The sequence below is a fragment of the Haliotis rufescens genome, unplaced genomic scaffold (assembly GCF_023055435.1).
Source record: "Haliotis rufescens isolate VD_foot unplaced genomic scaffold, xgHalRufe1.0.p SCAF_2, whole genome shotgun sequence".
Classification (NCBI taxonomy): Eukaryota; Metazoa; Mollusca; class Gastropoda; order Lepetellida; family Haliotidae; genus Haliotis; species Haliotis rufescens.
In genome coordinates, this window is record NW_025963890.1 from 71,415,746 (window position 1) to 71,434,656 (window position 18,911).

The following is an 18,911-nucleotide window of genomic DNA, read 5'->3' on the forward strand; positions in this document are numbered from 1 at the left end:
GTGTGAATACTTCAGACTATTGATTAGTTAGTGATTGTTGTGGTACTCACCATTGATCTGTCATGGTTTTGGCAGGCACGTGCTCATTACTGATGAAGATATTTTGTTTGGGTCGCTTGTGCACTTGGTATTCTAATGAGCATGATGAGTTTTTTTCTTCCTAGTTATGAATTCTTATAAATATTTCAATAAACCTGATCAGCTATCAGCCTCTGAGAGCACCTAGATAAATCCATGAGGATACGGCCTATTAACATGATAAAGTAGGTACCATCACACCTATGGAATATATGCCAAAAGATATATTGGAGGGTACTATTTTTTATTGCCTCTATATTTAGGTATAGTAGGTGTGACTGTGGCCTGACAATGGTGTGAAACTCCACTGATTCTTCCAATCTAGTTGGAGCCGATGCTATGTCTACCTCGTCTACATCGCTCAGTGTACACAGTAGCTTTAGGTGTCTTTAGCCAGGTTATCTCACAATGTTTGTCCTTTGAGGATTCTGGGGCAGAGTGGGTCCATAGTACCCAAACTAGTTAGCCAGCAAAGATATTAATCAGCCGGTTACAACTTGCAATATTTACAATGTATGACCTGGTTCAGTCATTGTTGATCATCAGAATTCAGCTGCAGACAGATAGCCAGAGACTTCTTCATTATCATTCGGCTTAGAAGAGATTAGATTGTGCCTGACCAGTTGTTCATGACAGCTTTTAAGACTTAACCTGAAAAATGACTTGCCTGATTAGTGATAACATTAAGGGACTCTACCTAAAAAGCCTGAATATCTACTATCTATGATTGCTTATTTTAACATGAGACAATCTGATTCTTGTTATCTGACCTACATCAGTGATAATCAGTGTTATTCTTAATCATGTTAATGGGTCTATTATTGCATGCATCAGGTGATTGGGTCTATTATGACATAAGTTGACTGACTCGCTTGAAGTATTATTTTCTTCAAAGCAATCTAATGTCCCAGCTTGGTTCATGATGCTCAGATCAATAGAGTGGGTGCAGGGGTGCACGCGCCTATTTTTGGCGCATGCAAAACTGACATGTATAAAAACAAATGGTGTCATTTGGTGACATCTTTTTAAAAAAAATAATGAATTGATTAAGAGTCGGATAGAAAATACATACTGTTTACTGAATTATTGCCTTTTTGTGTTTAATTGCGCACCTCTCTCATAATCATTAACAGCTAAATTGATACATGTATATCTTAAAATCTGAGTTGTCTGACAAAGAAAATGATGTTTGAGGGCTTGAATCCAATGTGTTATGACTGCCAATTGTCAGTCACCAATGCAGCAAGTGTTTATTGTTTGTACAGGAAAAGTCTTAGGAAATTTTTGTTTCAAGATTGAACTCCACACATGACATCATATTGATATCTAGCAAAACTTAACTAGCATGTTTTATTTTAAGCAGAATGGGGTCAAGTTAAGGTGTTTTTTGTGTGGATTGTCAACCTTAATTGTTTTTTCTATAAGCATGATTAGTAATTAATGATTCTCTTCACAATAATGACTTTGTTTGTATCTTGATGTAAATTGTTGTATCGTAATGTCAGAATTGTATCATGACACAATGTTTCCTTGCCAAAACCCCACAGGAGGGTTTCACTTGGTACAAGTGAGAGAAGCATTCAAAGTAGTATATCTTTTGTTTGTTTGTTTATTTGTTGTTTGTTGTGCACTCAGCAATATTCCAGTTATATGACGACAATCTGTAAATAATTGAGTCTGAACCAGACAATCCAGTGATTGATATCACGAGCATTCGCCCACGCAATTGAAATACGATGACATGCATCAACCACGTCAGCGAACGTGCCCACCCAATCCCGTTGGTCGCCTCTTATGTAACATAGACATGATAAACAGAGGGGGACAAATTGAGATTAATAAAGGCCATACTAGGATGGGAATATTATTCTCCCTGTCCTTTCAGTTGCATCTTTTCACCAATAATTTGAGACTGCCTCCTTGGTCTAGTTGTAGAACGTCTGCCCGGAGAGCGGAAGGTCCGGGGTTCGATCCCCGGCCGCGTCATACCAAAAGACGTTAAAAGATGGTACTTGTTGTTACCCTGTCTGGCGCTCGGCATTAAGGGGCTAAAACAAGGACTGGTCGGCCCGGAGTCAGTATACTGTGTCTGAGTGGGGTATTCATGTTAAACTGCGGCATGGTATCTCAGTGGGCTAGCACTATAAATTGTCATCAGTCCGGACTAGTACAAGCAGCCACACAAACACACACACATACATGCACGTCGCTATATAAGTGCAATAATCTTGGACGCGACGTTAAACCCAATTTCACCTTACCTCACCTCACCAATAATTTGAGAATTGTATTGGTTGGAGTTCATTTCTCATGGGAGGCCTAGTTGTCTAAGGCACCGCAATTTACTGTGCTGAGTTGTATCCCTTGGACTCACCAGAAACCCATGATTGTGGGTTTGAACTCCGGATCATCCTGATTATGTTTCTCGGTACGTCAGCACCATACCCATGCTCATGGGTTTCACCAAAGTGGTTTACATCTGAGACCTCTATCACTTGGGGCTTTCCTTTCACATTAAGCTGACATGCCATGATCATACTAAAATACTGTTCAAAGCAGAGTTAAACCCAACTCACTCACTCATTTCTCCTACCCAAATTAGCACTACTGCCTGCTGTCCAAGGTCGCAGTTTTGACAATATAGCCAAATCATATTAGACAGACGACATTTGATATCATGTGACGTGCTTTAAGAAGACCTGTATGCCACATTTTGATTGGCATGATTGAGCGTTTGTTCATTTTACGTGGCAAAACATGCTCTAGTCATGATGGATAGTTTGTCAGATCTTGACAGAGAGAGGAATCGACTTGGAGACAAAGATCTGATTTTGAGCCGTCCCCTGAGCATCCCTGAGTGTGTGTTGTTGTTGCAGAGCCTCCTCCTGCTCTGATGACCGAGACAAGTATGTGAAGCGCAAGTTGATGCCTTCCACCAGTATCCCATGGTCAACCCCCCAGGCCACAGCTCATGACCCTGCTGATAAGATAGGTAACTACCTCCAACATCGTTGCTGTCCATGTATAAAGGAAATGAGCGATTATACTCATCTGTTAATAGCAGGGATTTACCGGACACAAAATCCTGCATCCTTGAAAACGATTGAAAACAGATGCAAATTAAGTACAGAGTGCATCCACTGGGGCACAGAAAATTTAGACCTGTACAATTACAGGCTTTGAGTCTCTGGGCCCCCAATAAGTAACCCAGGTGAATCCCTGTAGTAGTAATGTACAAGTGAAGTTTTTCCTTCATGCCATACTGTGTAAGTGGTTAATGTAATTATATTTCAAGAATCCTGAATTTATCATGTTTATAATGATTTTTGAAATTGATATTTGGACTTGCTTACACGGTGTTCAAAATTTAGTGTGAAAGTCAAGGGGTCCTTATCATAACCCTAATGTCGAATGTTAATAATGGTAATTTTTTAGTGGGACGTTTTATAACATACAGTTTTTCAAATGAACGAGATGTTGTTCAGATGAACGCGAAATCGATGTTCTTAAATGTATGAACGACACCATTTGATGTTCAGTTTTTCATGATACAGTATTCTTGAAATGATGTAAACACTGACAGACTACTTTCACTCTCCTTGGGGGAACCCTGGAAATTCCCTAGCACGAATACGAATACATCATTTAGATCCTTAATCTTGAACTCAGCGTTTTGTCATACATTGAGAAACCTCAGAGGGTTTGACTGCATGATCGTTTACAAATATCCTCGCTATGACCCATCCTGGTGAACAGAACGAAGAAATGCACATCCAAACTATCGTAGTATCAACTCAATCCATGTCTAGCATGTCTAGACTGACAGTGACAGTCTACAGCAATCTATGAATCAACCTTAGTATCTATTTGACACGTCTATATTATTACCTTTCAATGATAGGCCAATTGATCAATGATGACCAACACATGTAACCACCACAGAAACTCTCCCGTCACTGTTGGCCATTTTGACGTCTTGTACTTGATGTACATGTTGCAATGTATTTTAATGCGCTGTCGTTGTGACTGACTTACCATGCTTACTGAGGTTGATCTTTACACACCTTTCGCATCCAATGATGATATTATTTCAATATATTTGTTGTAAACAAACTACAACAAAAGTTCCTGTAGAGCAAGTTCAGCATACATACGCTCAGGTCACCTCACCTGTTGAGGAACTATTTTTTTTTAGTTTAAAGGCAGTTCTAAAATGATTTAAGCTTTCTCCAGATTCAAATAACATAGGAGGAACCCATGACCCTTTATTTCAAACACTGCCTTCATTGTAACCCATGAATTATTATGTAATGATATAATTACTATCAGGCAGGATGCTTTAATTGTCCGAGTTGGAACTTGTGTCATATGGATTATTGTGATTGGCCATTTAGGAGAGCGTCTGGCTCGAAGGTCCAGCTCCATGTCCGGCGACTCGGCAGAATCCTCAGCCTTAAGAGAAGTGCGCTTCCTGTCTGGCAACTCGACAAGTTCCATCAGGGGTGGACGGTAGGAGACATGTCTTACCTACACTTTATAACCTATAGTGCCGTCATACAATTGTTCTTAAGGTTTCTTCAAATAGTGGAAAGCCTGTAAACTCAGTTGCTAGTAGCCATGCCTTGGGCATTCTGGCAGAATGCTCTTGACTTTCTAACTTAACTGAAGAATGTTACATCACCAAAGGTTTGTGAACATCCTTTTCATATGCATCTTATGTTGATTATTGACTGGTTAAATGTCGTGAATCGAACCTGCAACATCGCATGTTTAGTATTGTGACCAACTGTTTTCCCACTGAACCACCAAGACAGCTGATGAAAAGGTGTTCAATCTTACTTGTCACTGACTTCAGTTGTCTGCATGCTGCATGTGGACTTTCACTTGTCTGCTGTCATCAAATTTGTTTTATGCTATGTCTACTGTAAGGTATCCCAATATTTATGTGTTGTTTGTGGTATTTCCTGCATTTGAATGGTTCCTAAGTTATTTAAAACACAACTTTGGTTTGCGGTGTTACATCATGTACATATCTTTAGCATGTCGCTCCCTCTTGCAGAATGGAATGATAAATTGATATTACTTTGCCATGTTGTGGCACAGATAGCCCATGCAGTCATTTAAGGTTTGTGCAAAGTTGAGTAACTTTGGCCTTTCCTGTTACACAAAACTGAAAATTGTATTTGTGTATTTTTGATCTATTTGATTCTGAATGTTATAAATGATGCAGAAATGTCAGTTTACATGTAAAGAAGCAGGTTTACCATGTGTTTAAAAATCAGTAGACATCAATTATAATAAAAAGAACAGAACAAAGACAGATAATTTGTGACAGGTGCCTCAAGTGATATTTCAAGCAATGAAGGTGAGCTTCTGAATCCCTGCTTCTCTGGTTAGGACCTGTTAGACATTTCAAGATTTCTTGCTTTGTTATTTTCAGCAGCTACTCAATGGAGTGATGATGGAGATGGACGTAAAGACACACATTTTTTTATTATCCCTGTAACAGACATTTGTTTATCCCTGTAGAGATTCCAGGTTCAAGGATGTCCCCATGAACCAATGCTTGTCATGAGTGGCGACTTGATCGGGTGATACGACTCGGTGACTTGTTTGATTGCATGTCACTGTTCCCTGATTTGGTGGATAATTGCTTGTAATATCAGTCAGTGTATTGTCTGGTCCAGACTCATTTATTTACAGGGCACTGTCGTTATCATATTCCTGGCTTTAAATGAGGCTAAAGAAATTTATGCCTAACAACAAACATTTTATCACTGAGTGTAAGAAGCAACTCGTGTTCACTGGTGTGATCTGTATTTCAGTGTGGTGATAGTGACTGGGATGAAGGCGCCTGTCGCCATGTGCTCTGTGGTGCCCTACAGGCGGTCAGCAAACAGGTGAGGGCAAATACAACCTGTCTACAATCATATGTTTTAACTTATAGAATCTATAGGTTTTGGGGGGCACGGGTGGCCCAGTCGCCTAAAGCGCCGCGATTCGCTGTGCAGAGTTGCGTCCCTTGGGCACGCCAGAAACCTATGATTGTGGGTTCGAATCCCAGTTCGCCCCCCAGTTCGCCCCGATTATCTTTCTAGGCTTGTCAGCACCATACCCGTGCTCGTGGGTTTCACCGAAGTGGTAAACGTCTGAGACCTGCATCACTTCGGGCTTTCCTCCCACATCAAGCAGACACCCCGCGATATAACTGGAATACTGTTAAAAGCGGCGTTAAACCCAACTCACTCACTCACTATAGGTTTTGTGTAAGATTTGTGTAGTTACAAACTTGATGCATATTTTCATTGATACCTCAGCATATCCTGTGTACCAAAAAGTTCCTGATTGTTGATCACTGCTGAATTACTGTTTTTATCCTTCATTGAAATGTTCACACTTCTGAGTGCACTTGTTGGAAAGAAGGACCACCTCCGTGATCTAGTGGTAGAGCGTCGAACAGGAGAGCGGAAGGTCCGGTGTTCAATCCCCGGCTGCTTCATACCAAAAGACGCTAAAAGATGGTACTTGTTGTTACCCTGTCTGGCGCTCGGCATTAAGGGGGTAAAACAAGGACTGGTCGGCTCGGAGTCAGTAAACTGTGTCTGAGTGGGTGTATTCATGGACGCGGCGTTAAACCCCATTTCACCTCACTTGTTGGAAAGAAGAGATAGTGTTCATGTATCATGTATATTGCCCATGTTTTACAGTTTCCCATATTCATCTTTCAGAGGTGAAGGTCACAGTGAAGAAGGTCGCACACGGCACCACTCAGGTCACTCTGGGTCAAGGTCAGTGTCATCTCAAGATGGACTGCTGTATGTAGGACTGCAAGCAATAGTCAAGGTTGAAGAGGGTCAGGTAAGAAGTCACCGTTGTACACACACACCTTCATAACTTTATGAGAAAATAAAATTCTTTTATGCCAAATAAGGAAAATAAGCTGACCAATCCTGCAGAAATGTTGCCAGTCCTGCAATGATTGGCTGCCTTATATGAATATTTCAAACAAGAAGATTTATTTTTGCATATCTGTGGAATCAAATAGTACAAATAGTAATGATGCTCATAATATCAACCGCTTTCTTTTCTGTTCAAGACTTGATTATTTACACGCTGCCATGATATCGCTGAAATATCACTGACATTAAGTAGAGTAGTTGGAAGATGATTAATGATGACAATATTCTTCTAGGACGTGTCCTACAGTGAGTTTTTGGTTCCGTCCCGTCCTCTGGTATTGAAGAGGACATGTTCAGAAATACCCCACTCTGAATCGGTTCTTCTTCCCCCAGCTGCAGGTAGGTCAAGGTCATTGTGTAGGTGTGTCACTTGAGCTGTTGATAATTGTAGTGTATTGTACAATAGCTCTGTTAGATCACTGATGTGCCCCACAATGGCTGAGTTCCCCAGTGTTGTAGTGTGAATGACACTTGAATTGGAGATGATTGTATTGTTACTGAAATAGCCAGGAGATAAACAGTCACATGTGCAGAGATTTTGCTAGGGAGCGCAATTGTGGTATTCACTGCAATTTAGTTATATTCGTGCAGTTTTATATGAGTTGTGAGTGAAAGACAAATCCTCAAACCCTCATTTGAAATTTCACAGTGCACAGTATTTCTTATATATTTAAACTATATTACTTGTAAATAAGTAACAAAATTGTCTGTCATTAGTAAAGAAGTCGCGAAGCCAAGATTGATGCAAGCGAAGTCTGTCATACTCAATGACTTCCAGGAAATCCCAGTGATATATTTAGAAACATTGATCTGCACATGACTGGTATCAATGTTTTTCCATTTGAGATATCATGCAGATGGCAGAGGGATGTTATTTATCCATCCAAATAAAACAAAATCTTGCCTTCGAAATGAAAATATCGTTCTTGGAAGAAATGTATCTAGACAGATATTTATAAGAATGTCATTATGAGAGGTAGCAGATTCTAAGTGTTAGTAACAAGGTATGTACACGTATGATCTTGGCTATGACTTTCATATCCCCCCCCACCCCTCTTCTGGAACTAAAGGGGGGACCTCCCCCTCAAATTTATATTTCTGGCAAAGTCTCTGCATGTGCAGATATATTAGAATTTTACTGAATGTAATATCAGCTTTTGGTGATGGGTTTCATTTTGTTTCATCTGGCAACTTGTTAATATCTTGTCCTTCTCTCAGTCTGTGAAACTTGGTGATCAGAGGACACGTCATCTTCCCGAGGCAAGAGTGTCCATAAGCCTATCTCAAAGTCTAGTTTTCAACCTTGCTATTTCAAATGGATTTTCCTGGCCACCCTGTGTAGAGCACCTCTTGTGCCTCTTGTGATGAAAACGTGATATCCAATCAGTTTGCTGATCTTTTTTCGAATGGCTCCACAAAAATGGTGACTACCATAGAAGATGAACTAGTCGATAAGATAATGAAAAAGATTTGAGATTTTATCCCCGACAGACGAACAGAATGACGGATGAATCACAGTGAAAATCACAGTGAAGATATATATTACTGCCGCATTTCATTCTTACAGGGGCGGTAGGGTAGCCTAGTGGTTAATGCTCGTCTAGCCGAAGACTCGGGTTCAATTCCTCACATGAGTACAACGCCTGAAGCTCATTTCTGGTGTACCCTACCGTGATATTACTGGAATATTGCTCACATTGAACCATTGAACCATTCTCACACACTCATTCTTTCAATAATTGAGGCTCATGGACGACACATTATTAAGTGACACTTCACATTGTGGTAACATGAAACACTCAGCATCGTTGGTCTAAAAATAGCACCCATGACTGCATCTCAGTCACTGCAATAAGCGTTCAGTCATTTCAGTTAAAATACATTGAAGTTTGCACTCAAAAATGAAAAGGCACCCTTTGGGCCATGATTTGGTAAAATGTTGACTGATTTGACTATTGATCTGTGCATGTCCGTTTTATCACAGAAAAGTCAGATTGAAAGGGCGATGGTGAAATAGACTTTGATACAGGCTAGTGGACTCTCTTGTGTCGGTAAGATGAGGACTGGTATGCTCTTATGAACATACTCATCTACATGATCTATGGAAAACACTCACATTGTACCATGATTGCCATAGCTGATTAACCTAGTACCAGTAGATCTCCTCTTGGGGGGCTAAAGACGTATTATATTGGAGTAAAAGATCTGATTTGGGTGAGGTGTTGAGGATGTAGATTCCTTGTAATCAATCATGTGCACACATTGTGTTCTCCCACCTGTCTCGTGGAGTCTCCCCAGTATCGTGGAATCATCCACACATGTTTATTCAGCTGATGTTCACAGGGAACGGTTTTGCATGATGCGTTCATTGTTTGTTCTCACCATGCACTAAACAATCGACTCAGCTCCAGTGCAACATATAAGTCAGGTTGTGTCAAGAAATACTTTCGTAGAATACGCCCGACTCGAACTTAACAAATTTTATTCACCCATCCAGTTATTATCATCAAATCTGTATGCCGTTGAATGTGTAATATATTAAAAATGAAACGTGTGAAATATTAACAATAGTTCATTTGTCCATTTCCCGATTTTTTCAGCTTGTACTAAACGTCATCAAATTGACTTTTGATTGACATGGTTTTTGTAATAGATTATTTACTGATAGAAGGGATGAAAAACATCGGATTAATTGCATGTTCCATTGCTGGTTTGTTTTATTGAGTTTGAAGTTTGATAAATATGATTTGACTACCTTTGTGTTTCCGCTGTCATCATGATCAGGCCGGGAGTACTTGCGGAGTCACTCACATGACCCTAGCATGTTTTTCCAGCGTTCGGGGCTGTTCTCTGCCCTGGAGAGAGGTAAAACCACTAGCTGCTTCTCACACTCCTAACACCTCCTGTGTCCTTATAACGTGGGATCTCTGTTCATCACATCTTCCCAAGGCAAGAGCGTCCACTCACCTATTTATCAGAGTCTAGGCTTTGATATAGGCTAGTGGACACGCTTGCCTCGGGAAGATGTGTTCATCCATCCTTACTTGCAGTGTTACAGGTGAAACAAGTCCGACTTTCATCAACTTCTGTCGATAACTATTACTTTATTGATAAATCGAAACCTCAAATTGCTTTTGTAATTTGTGAACGAAGCGAGAAATTTTCAATGTTTGTAATAACGAGGGTAGTGGCATGGTGATCGAGGTTCAACATGCTCATGGTGTCAACTAAATTGTAACAGGGATCCCAGAGTTTTCTTGTCTGATCCTCAGCATAAATCTGTTTTCTGACACGCACTCTGCCTTGCTGTTCTGTTAATTGCACTTAGTCAGAGACTAATATCAACATTCGTCCCCAGTGGTACATGTTATTTTTCACTGCCCCATTGGCTTCCAGAATGAGTCCCCAGAACCTTACCTGTGGAGATCTGGGGTAGAATAGGCCTTCAGCAACTCATGCTTGCTGTGAAAGGCGACTATGCTTGTCTTAAGGGGTGACTAACAGGATCAGGTGGTCAACCTTGCTGACTTAGTTGATGCATATCATAATATCCCATTTGCGTAGATTGATGCTCATGATGTCAATCACTGGATTGTCTGATCCAGACTCGATTATTTATTGACCTCGGTCATATAGCTGGAATATTGCTGAGTGGGCGTTAAGCAACAAACAAACAAACAAGCTCAGAACCTGTTGCATGTCGTAGGAGTGGACCAATATGGAGATCGGTTGGTCAGATTCGGCCATGGCTGATTGCGAGGGATCAGACCCTGATGGTTTGGAATAACAACTCGTGCTTTAAGTCACTTGTTCGGCATGTCCAGACATTTGACGTGTCCAGGTTGCTGTGATATAGCTGGAATGATATTGACTGGCATTAAGCAAAATCCAATCACTCTTTCTTCAGTAAGGTGAACAATCTAACAGATCATCAAATCTATAACGTTATGTTATTAAGAGTGTCCACCTGATGTTGCGGACCCGTGAAGACCTGAGGTAGAATAGGTCTTCAGCAACACATGCTTGCCGTAAAAGGCGACTATGCTTGTCGTAGGAGGCGACTAATGAGATTGGGTGTCAGGTTCGCTGACTTGGTTGAAGCATGTCACTGATCCCAATTGCTTAGATCGATGCTCATGATGGCAATCACTGGATTGTCTGGTCCAGACTCGATTCTTTACAGACTGCCGTCAGATAGCTGAAAGATTGTTGAGTGCGTTGTTAAACAACAAACAAACAAAACAGATGTTGCGATAGGTGCATGTGTTGCTGCTGCTGCTGCACTCTCACTGCATTGTATTCATGGTAACATACACACAGTCATTTCTGTATATTTTTACAATGTAGAGGAGAAATTATTGTTGTAATTAATGATATGCATCAACCAAAAAACTAATGTCTTATACTGGCGTAAGGAAAGTGGGTTGTCTAATACTAATTACTTGGGTAAGGAGGGGTTGTCTAATGCTTGTGTAAGGAGGGGCGTCTAATACTGGGGTAAGGAGGGGTTGTCTAATATTTGGGTAAGGAGGGGTTGTCTAATGCTTGTGTAAGGAGGGGCGTCTAATACTGGGGTAAGGAGGGGTTGTCTAATGCTTGGGTAAGGAGGGGTTGTCTAATACTTGGGTAAGGAGGGGTTGTCTAATGCTTGGGTAAGGAGGGGTTGTCTAATGCTTGGGTAAGGAGGGGTTGTCTAATACTTGGGTAAGGAGGGGTTGTCTAATGCTTGGGTAAGGAGGGGTTGTCTAATACTTGGGTAAGGAGGGGTTGTCTAATGCTTGGGTAAGGAGGGGTTGTCTAATACTTGGGTAAGGAGGGGGTTGTCTAATACTTGGGCAAGGAGGAGGTTGTCTAATACTGGGGCAAGGAGGGGGGTTATCTAATACTGGAGTAAGGAGGAGGTTGTCTAATACTGGGGTAAGGAGGGGTTGTCTAATACTGTGGCAAGAAGGGGGTTGTCTTATACTGGAGTAAGGAGGGGGTTGTCTCATACTTGGGTAAGGAGGGGGTTGTCTAATACTGGGGAAAGGAGGGGGTTGTCTAATACTGGGGTAAGGGGGGGGGGGGTTGTCTAATACTGTGGCAAGAAGGGGGTTGTCTTATACTGGAGTAAGGAGGGGGTTGTCTCATACTTGGGTAAGGAGGGGGTTGTCTAATACTGGGGAAAGGAGGGGGTTGTCTAATACTGGGGTAAGGGGGGGGGGGGGGGGGGGGGGGTTGTCTAATACTGGGGAAAGGAGGGGGTTGTCTAATACTGGGGTAAAAGTGGGGTTTGGAGTGGGTCCAAATATGTTAATCAGGTACCTGGACAATTTCCCGCCCAAAACTCATGTGCAAATGTATTTGTTTTACTTTCAGTGTATGTGTAAGTTTAATTGACTTCATCCATTAATAATGATGCATCACTGTTGAATAAAGATTCCAAATGCAATCTATTTATTGTGACTTTGCAATGAAATTAAGCACCCAGCACAAGAATGTTCAACCAGAATGTGCCATTTTAAATATATCAGCAGCATGTTGCCTTAATTCAGGATGATGTTTCAATAAACAACAGCTAACAAAACTATCTGATCCTTGACAAACAGCTACCCAAGTAGTACCTTCTGTTGTTCCCTATCCAAATCACTCGTTTATTGAGGGAAAATACATTTTAGTTAGGGGAAAACTTCTGCTGACCTAAGGGCTGGAGGCGCTATTAAGTAAGTCATTGTTTATCACAACAAAGACCCTGCTTTAGTGGTAACGGATACACTTTCCTAGTGTCCTGAGCTATGTATGTGGGGATTCCTGGTAAGAATAGGTTCCTAGCAACCTACAATGGTCGTAAGAGGCGATTGAGTTGTCAGACTCATGACTTGTTTGATAGCGTGCCATCGTACCCCGTATCCACAGGCAGTCGTACGACTGAAATGTTGCTGAGTGCCCCGTTAAACAGCCAACTAATTTAGCTTTGTACCAAACTGCTAGAAGCAGTGATGGCACCACCCCTCTTCACAAAAGTGTCTTCTACTCAGCGATAGAAACTAATTGTTAGTCCACTAGTCCTTATAATGATAACATTTAGCAAAACTCTAATGGCAGTTTTCTGCTTGTCCTTATGATACCTTAACTAATGGGCAGTTGGCAAGGACTATAGGACAAGTGTCAAATTCTAACCCTGCTACTACACATGTAACTATCCACTCTATGCTGTGCTCTATATCATGTAGTTGGCCAAATTAGGTTGTTGCTGCACCATGCTTGACCAAGAATGAGTATGTAATGCTGTACCTGTTTACTGCCTGTTCAGTCCCGGAAGAGAACACGGACTTCTACGACCCCAACCTCCTGGACGACCCCGAGTTGCAGTCTGGGAGCTACAGGACTCTGATGACTTTCCCCTCCTATGTGGTAAGACATGAAGGAGCTTTGTACCTGTGTTCAAGTGTTATGGGGATTTTGCATATTGGTTCTCAGAAAAATAGAGCAACTGGTTGATTGTGTGTCAATGTACCCTGAGGTTGTGGATTGTTACTCATGATATCAATCACTGGCTTTTGTGGTCCAGATTTGACTATTGACAGCAGGAATATTGCTGAGTGTGCTGAATAAGAGGGATTATTTTGCTAGACATTACAGGAGGTCATTCGTGGCCGCAATTCACTGTGCAGAGTTGCATCCCTTGGGAACGTCAGAAAACTTTAATAATTGTAGGCTGAGTCCCGGTTTGTCCTGATTATGTTTCCAGGTATGTCAGCATACCCATTTTCATGATTCTTGTGGGTTTCACGGAAGTGGTAAACGCCTCAGACCTGCATCACTTTGGGCTTTCTCCCTACACATCAAGCTGACCAGCCGTGATATAACTGGAATACATCCTTAAGTCCAACTCTCTCACTCACTCACTCGACATATAACCATTACTGCAATATTGATATGTGCAATTTTGGGATAATCATGAACTGAATTGATAGCCGTGATATAACTGGAATATAACATCCTTAAATCCAACTCTCTCACTCACTCACTCGAGAAATAATCATTAGAGCAATATTGATATGTGCAGTTTTGGGATTATCATGAACTGAATTGATAGCTGTGATATAACTGGAATATGACATCCTTAAATCCAACTCTCTCATGCACTCACTCAAGATATAACCATTAGTGCAATACTGATACATGCAATTTTGGGATAATCATGAACCCTAAATGACAAGTATCATCAATTTCGAGTAATCAGGCAAAGTGTTTGGTGTTTATTCTGCCAGTTTGCAGCAGTGTGTCAGCCCCTTAAGTTAAGCTATAGCCTGGGACTACTGCAGTTACTGAATATCGTCATGGTTTATGCTGTGTTACTTCAGTTATAGTTGTCTCAGTAGATCGACCAAGATGTATGCAATAGTCTTGATGCCATCCACTATGTGTTGCAGACCTCTGTCATTGAGTACGTCAAGCCCTCCAGCCTCAAGAAGGAGCTCAATGAGAAATTCAAGGACAAGTTCCCCAACATTCAGCTCAGCCTCTCCAAACTGCGCAGGTACAACTCTACCATCCTCACTGGTCGTGGCAAGTGACCCTGTGGATAGCACACAGGTTACAAGTCAGGCAAAGTAATGCAATCAGGTGGATGGGTGACAGTGCTCAGCTGGCAAGACTCTTGAGCTTCTAGGGCTTTGGTCCTGCCCCACACTGAAGCACACATTGTATGTGGTATCTCATTAGGGAAGTAACTTTGTTAGAAATATGCCTCTGTTCACTCAGCACTGAATGGGTACCTGGTAGGATTGTGAAGTGAATCCAAACATTTAAGTACCTAAGAGATAGTTTGGGTTGTATTCTCCCCAGGGAGTTGAGATTGAATACTGATCTCACCTTGATTATTATCCTTATCACATATGCATGTTATTCAAAGTAGGGAGGCGACATTATATGGTAATCAGTATTATGTGTTAACATTGCCAGATCAAGCGTTCACTCACCCACATGTTTGATCACTTTTACAGCATCAAGAGGGAAATGAGGAACATCTCTATGGTCAAGGTGAGGGCTATGTTTATGTTGTGGATGTCATGTTGCTGAGGATTATGGAAGTCACATGATGCAGAACTATCATAATACAGAATTTACAAATCCTGCAGTACTATCACTTTACGTAGTATTTACATGATAGAGTTTTCACTCATGGTCACACAGCAGTCACATGAATACAGTTTTCACTCAGTCATAAAGTTGTCACTTGATGCTGTTTTCACTCAGTCACACAGTTGTCACATAATGCTGTTTTCACTCAGTCACACAGTTGTCACATGATGCAGTTTTCACTCAGTCACACAGTTGTCACATGCTACAGTTTTCACTCAGTCACACAGTTGTCACATGATGCAGTTTTCACTCAGTCACACAGTTGTCACATGATACAGTTTTCACTCAGTCACACAGTTGTCACATGATAGTTTTCACTCAGTCATACAGTTGTCACGTGATGCTGTTTTCACTCAGTCACACAGTAGTCACATGATACAGTTTTCACTCAGTCATACAGTTGTCACATGATAGTTTTCACTCAGTCATACAGTTGTCACATGATGCTGTTTTCACTCAGTCACACAGTAGTCACATGATACAGTTTTCACTCAGTCATACAGTTGTCACATATGCTGTTTTCACTTTGTCATACAATTGTCACATGATACAGTTTTCACTCAGTCACACAGTTGTCACTTGATGCTGTTTTCACTCAGTCACACAGTAGTCACATGATACAGCTTTCACTCAGTCATACAGTTGTCACATAATGCTGTTTTCACTCAGTCACACAGTTGTCACATATTGCTGTTTTCACTCAGTCACACAGTTGTCACATGATGCTGTTTTCACTCAGTCACACAGTAGTCACATGATACAGTTTTCACTCAGTCACACAGTTGTCACATATTGCTGTTTTCACTCAGTCACACAGTTGTCACATAATGCTGTTTTCACTCAGTCACACAGTTGTCACATGATGCTGTTTTCACTCAGTCACACAGTTGTCACATGATGCTGTTTTCACTCAGTCACACAGTTGTCACATGATGCTGTTTTCACTCAGTCATACAATTGTCACATGATACAGTTTTCACTCACTCATATGATCACCCCTTTCATTGTTTGCAGTGTGGTGTTGATATGTGGACTCTGGCCCAAGCTCATGTCTTTTTTGAAAAACTTATTCTCAAGGTAAGAAATAGCCAATAACCAGCGCTACAGATAAGCTGCGTATTTGCGTAAACTACCCCCAAAAAATATTCAAAACCCAATTACCTTCAATTAACCTGCGTAAAGAAACGCATGCATTAAATGAAAAACTTAAATTATAAAAACTGTATGCGTAAATACCCAATGAAGTTTTTTCAGCGTGCTTACAACGGAGCTAATTTCCAAAACACAATTACGAGCAAATTTACTTTGAGTCAAGGCTATAATTAGAACCCTTATATACATACAATACATTATTATATTTTTTTTTAAATCTTAAGATATTTACTCATTTTGGGAATAGTGAATGAAAACATATTGGTTACCCAATGAAAAATGTAATAACCCAATTAAAATAGAAACTTGTGAGTAAATACTCAATTGCTGAAAAAGTTATCTGGAGCTCTGCAATAACAGATGGTGTGAGTCCTTCAGCAACAAATTCCAATAGCAGTCAGTTATCATTTGCCTTTATGTCTGTCAAGGGATTTCCTCATATCTAATGTCAAAGATCACATGAGTTCATATCCCATGTCATATTTACCATGAAGAAACTATCACACAGTGTGAGTTATTAATTGCATAGAATTAGAAACACTGAACTTTGGCCACTGAAACACAAGTTTATTTTACTGAACAAACTTTACTTGCATCCGATATGATTCAGTTTCATATCAATTGGCATCATCCTCTATGTCTCCAGGGGTTACATTTCGGTAAACCTACACTAATCCCTGGTTCCATTCCCGTTGTTTTCACGATCTCAAATTACCTGCCCTTGATTTCCAGGAGCCAGTTTGATTTGCTATCAGAAAGCAAGTTTCAATCAAGCCTTAATGTTGGGTTGAAAATATCAATATGACGGCCAGTCTCATTGATTACGATAGAGTTTGTGAGAAATTCAATACTGAAAAACTGACTGACACACAAAAGAAAGCCCACAAGCCTACTCAATATACCCCATGTCTGCAGCCTGTTACTCAATATACCCCATGTCTGCAGCCTGTTACTCAATATACCCCATGTTTGCAGCCTGTAACTCAATATACCCCATGTCTGCAGCCTGTTACTCAATATACCCCATGTCTGCAGCCTGTGACTCAATATACCCCATGTCTGCAGCCTGTGACTCAATATACCCCATGTCTGCAGCCTGTAACTCAATATACCCCATGTCTGCAGCCTGTGACTCAATATACCCCATGTCTGCAGCCTGTGACTCAATATACCCCATGTCTGCAGCCTGTTACTCAATATACCCCATGTCTGCAGCCTGTTACTCAATATACCCCATGTCTGCAGCCTGTGACTCAATATACCCCATGTCTGCAGCCTGTGACTCAATATACCCCATGTCTGCAGCCTGTGACTCAATATACCCCATGTCTGCAGCCTGTTACTCAATATACCCCATGTCTGCAGCCTGTGACTCAATATACCCCATGTCTGCAGCCTGTCACTCAATATACCCCATGTCTGCAGCCTGTTACTCAATATACCCCATGTCTGCAGCCTGTAACTCATTATACCCCATGTCTGCAGCCTGTGACTCAATATACCCCATGTCTGCAGCCTGTTACTCAATATACCCCATGTCTGCAGCCTGTTACTCAATATACCCCATGTCTGCAGCCTGTCACTCAATATACCCCATGTCTGCAGCCTGTTACTCAATATACCCCATGTCTGCAGCCTGTGACTCAATATACCCCATGTCTGCAGCCTGTTACTCAATATACCCCATGTCTGCAGCCTGTTACTCAATATACCCCATGTCTGCAGCCTGTAACTCAATATACCCCATGTCTGCAGCCTGTTACTCAATATACCCCATGTCTGCAGCCTGTTACTCAATATACCCCATGTCTGCAGCCTGTTACTCAATATACCCCATGTCTGCAGCCTGTTACTCAATATACCCCATGTCTGCAGCCTGTTACTCAATATACCCCATGTCTGCAGCCTGTTACTCAATATACCCCATGTCTGCAGCCTGTTACTCAATATACCCCATGTCTGCAGCCTGTTACTCAATATACCCCATGTCTGCAGCCTGTTACTCAATATACCCCATGTCTGCAGCCTGTTACTCAATATACCCCATGTCTGCAGCCTGTTACTCAATATACCCCATGTCTGCAGCCTGTAACTCAATATACCCCATGTCTGCAGCCTGTTACTCAATATACCCCATGTCTGCAGCCTGTTACTCAATATACCCCATGTCTGCAGCCGGTGACTCAATATACCCCATGTCTGCAGCCTGTTACTCAATATACCCCATGTCTGCAGCCTGTTACTCAATATACCCCATGTCTGCAGCCTGTAACTCATTATACCCCATGTCTGCAGCCTGTGACTCAATATACCCAATGTCTGCAGCCTGTTACTCAATATACCCCATGTCTGCAGCCTGTTACTCAATATACCCCATGTCTGCAGCCTGTCACTCAATATACCCCATGTCTGCAGCCTGTAACTCAATATACCCCATGTCTGCAGCCTGTTACTCAATATACCCCATGTCTGCAGCCTGTCACTCAATATACCCCATGTCTGCAGCCTGTTACTCAATATACCCCATGTCTGCAGCCTGTTACTCAATATACCCCATGTCTGCAGCCTGTCACTCAATATACCCCATGTCTGCAG

The 18,911-nt window shown here is 41.4% G+C and overlaps 1 protein-coding gene across 4 annotated transcripts in view; it reads left to right on the top strand.

The window, feature by feature from the left end:
* The window catches only part of LOC124133186 (CDK5 and ABL1 enzyme substrate 1-like), a 31,200-nt gene that overhangs the window by 385 nt on the left and 11,904 nt on the right, over window positions 1-18,911 (top strand). For 2 of the 4 annotated variants that reach the window (XR_007222356.1, XM_046497455.2), the window contains exons 2-11: window positions 2,955-3,070; window positions 4,473-4,587; window positions 5,904-5,978; window positions 6,807-6,936; window positions 7,271-7,376; window positions 9,822-9,902; window positions 13,330-13,430; window positions 14,453-14,559; window positions 15,026-15,062; window positions 16,179-16,241. Coding sequence is in view for 3 of the 4 variants with exons in the window: in XM_046497455.2 (XP_046353411.2) it covers window positions 2,955-3,070; window positions 4,473-4,587; window positions 5,904-5,978; window positions 6,807-6,936; window positions 7,271-7,376; window positions 9,822-9,902; window positions 13,330-13,430; window positions 14,453-14,559; window positions 15,026-15,062; window positions 16,179-16,241 (931 nt within the window). In the remaining variant the exon portion in view is untranslated. The remainder of the gene's footprint in view (window positions 1-2,954; window positions 3,071-4,472; window positions 4,588-5,903; window positions 5,979-6,806; window positions 6,937-7,270; window positions 7,377-9,821; window positions 9,903-13,329; window positions 13,431-14,452; window positions 14,560-15,025; window positions 15,063-16,178; window positions 16,242-18,911) is intronic. The other 2 variants (XM_046497456.2, XM_048400508.1) reach the window with 2 other exon arrangements.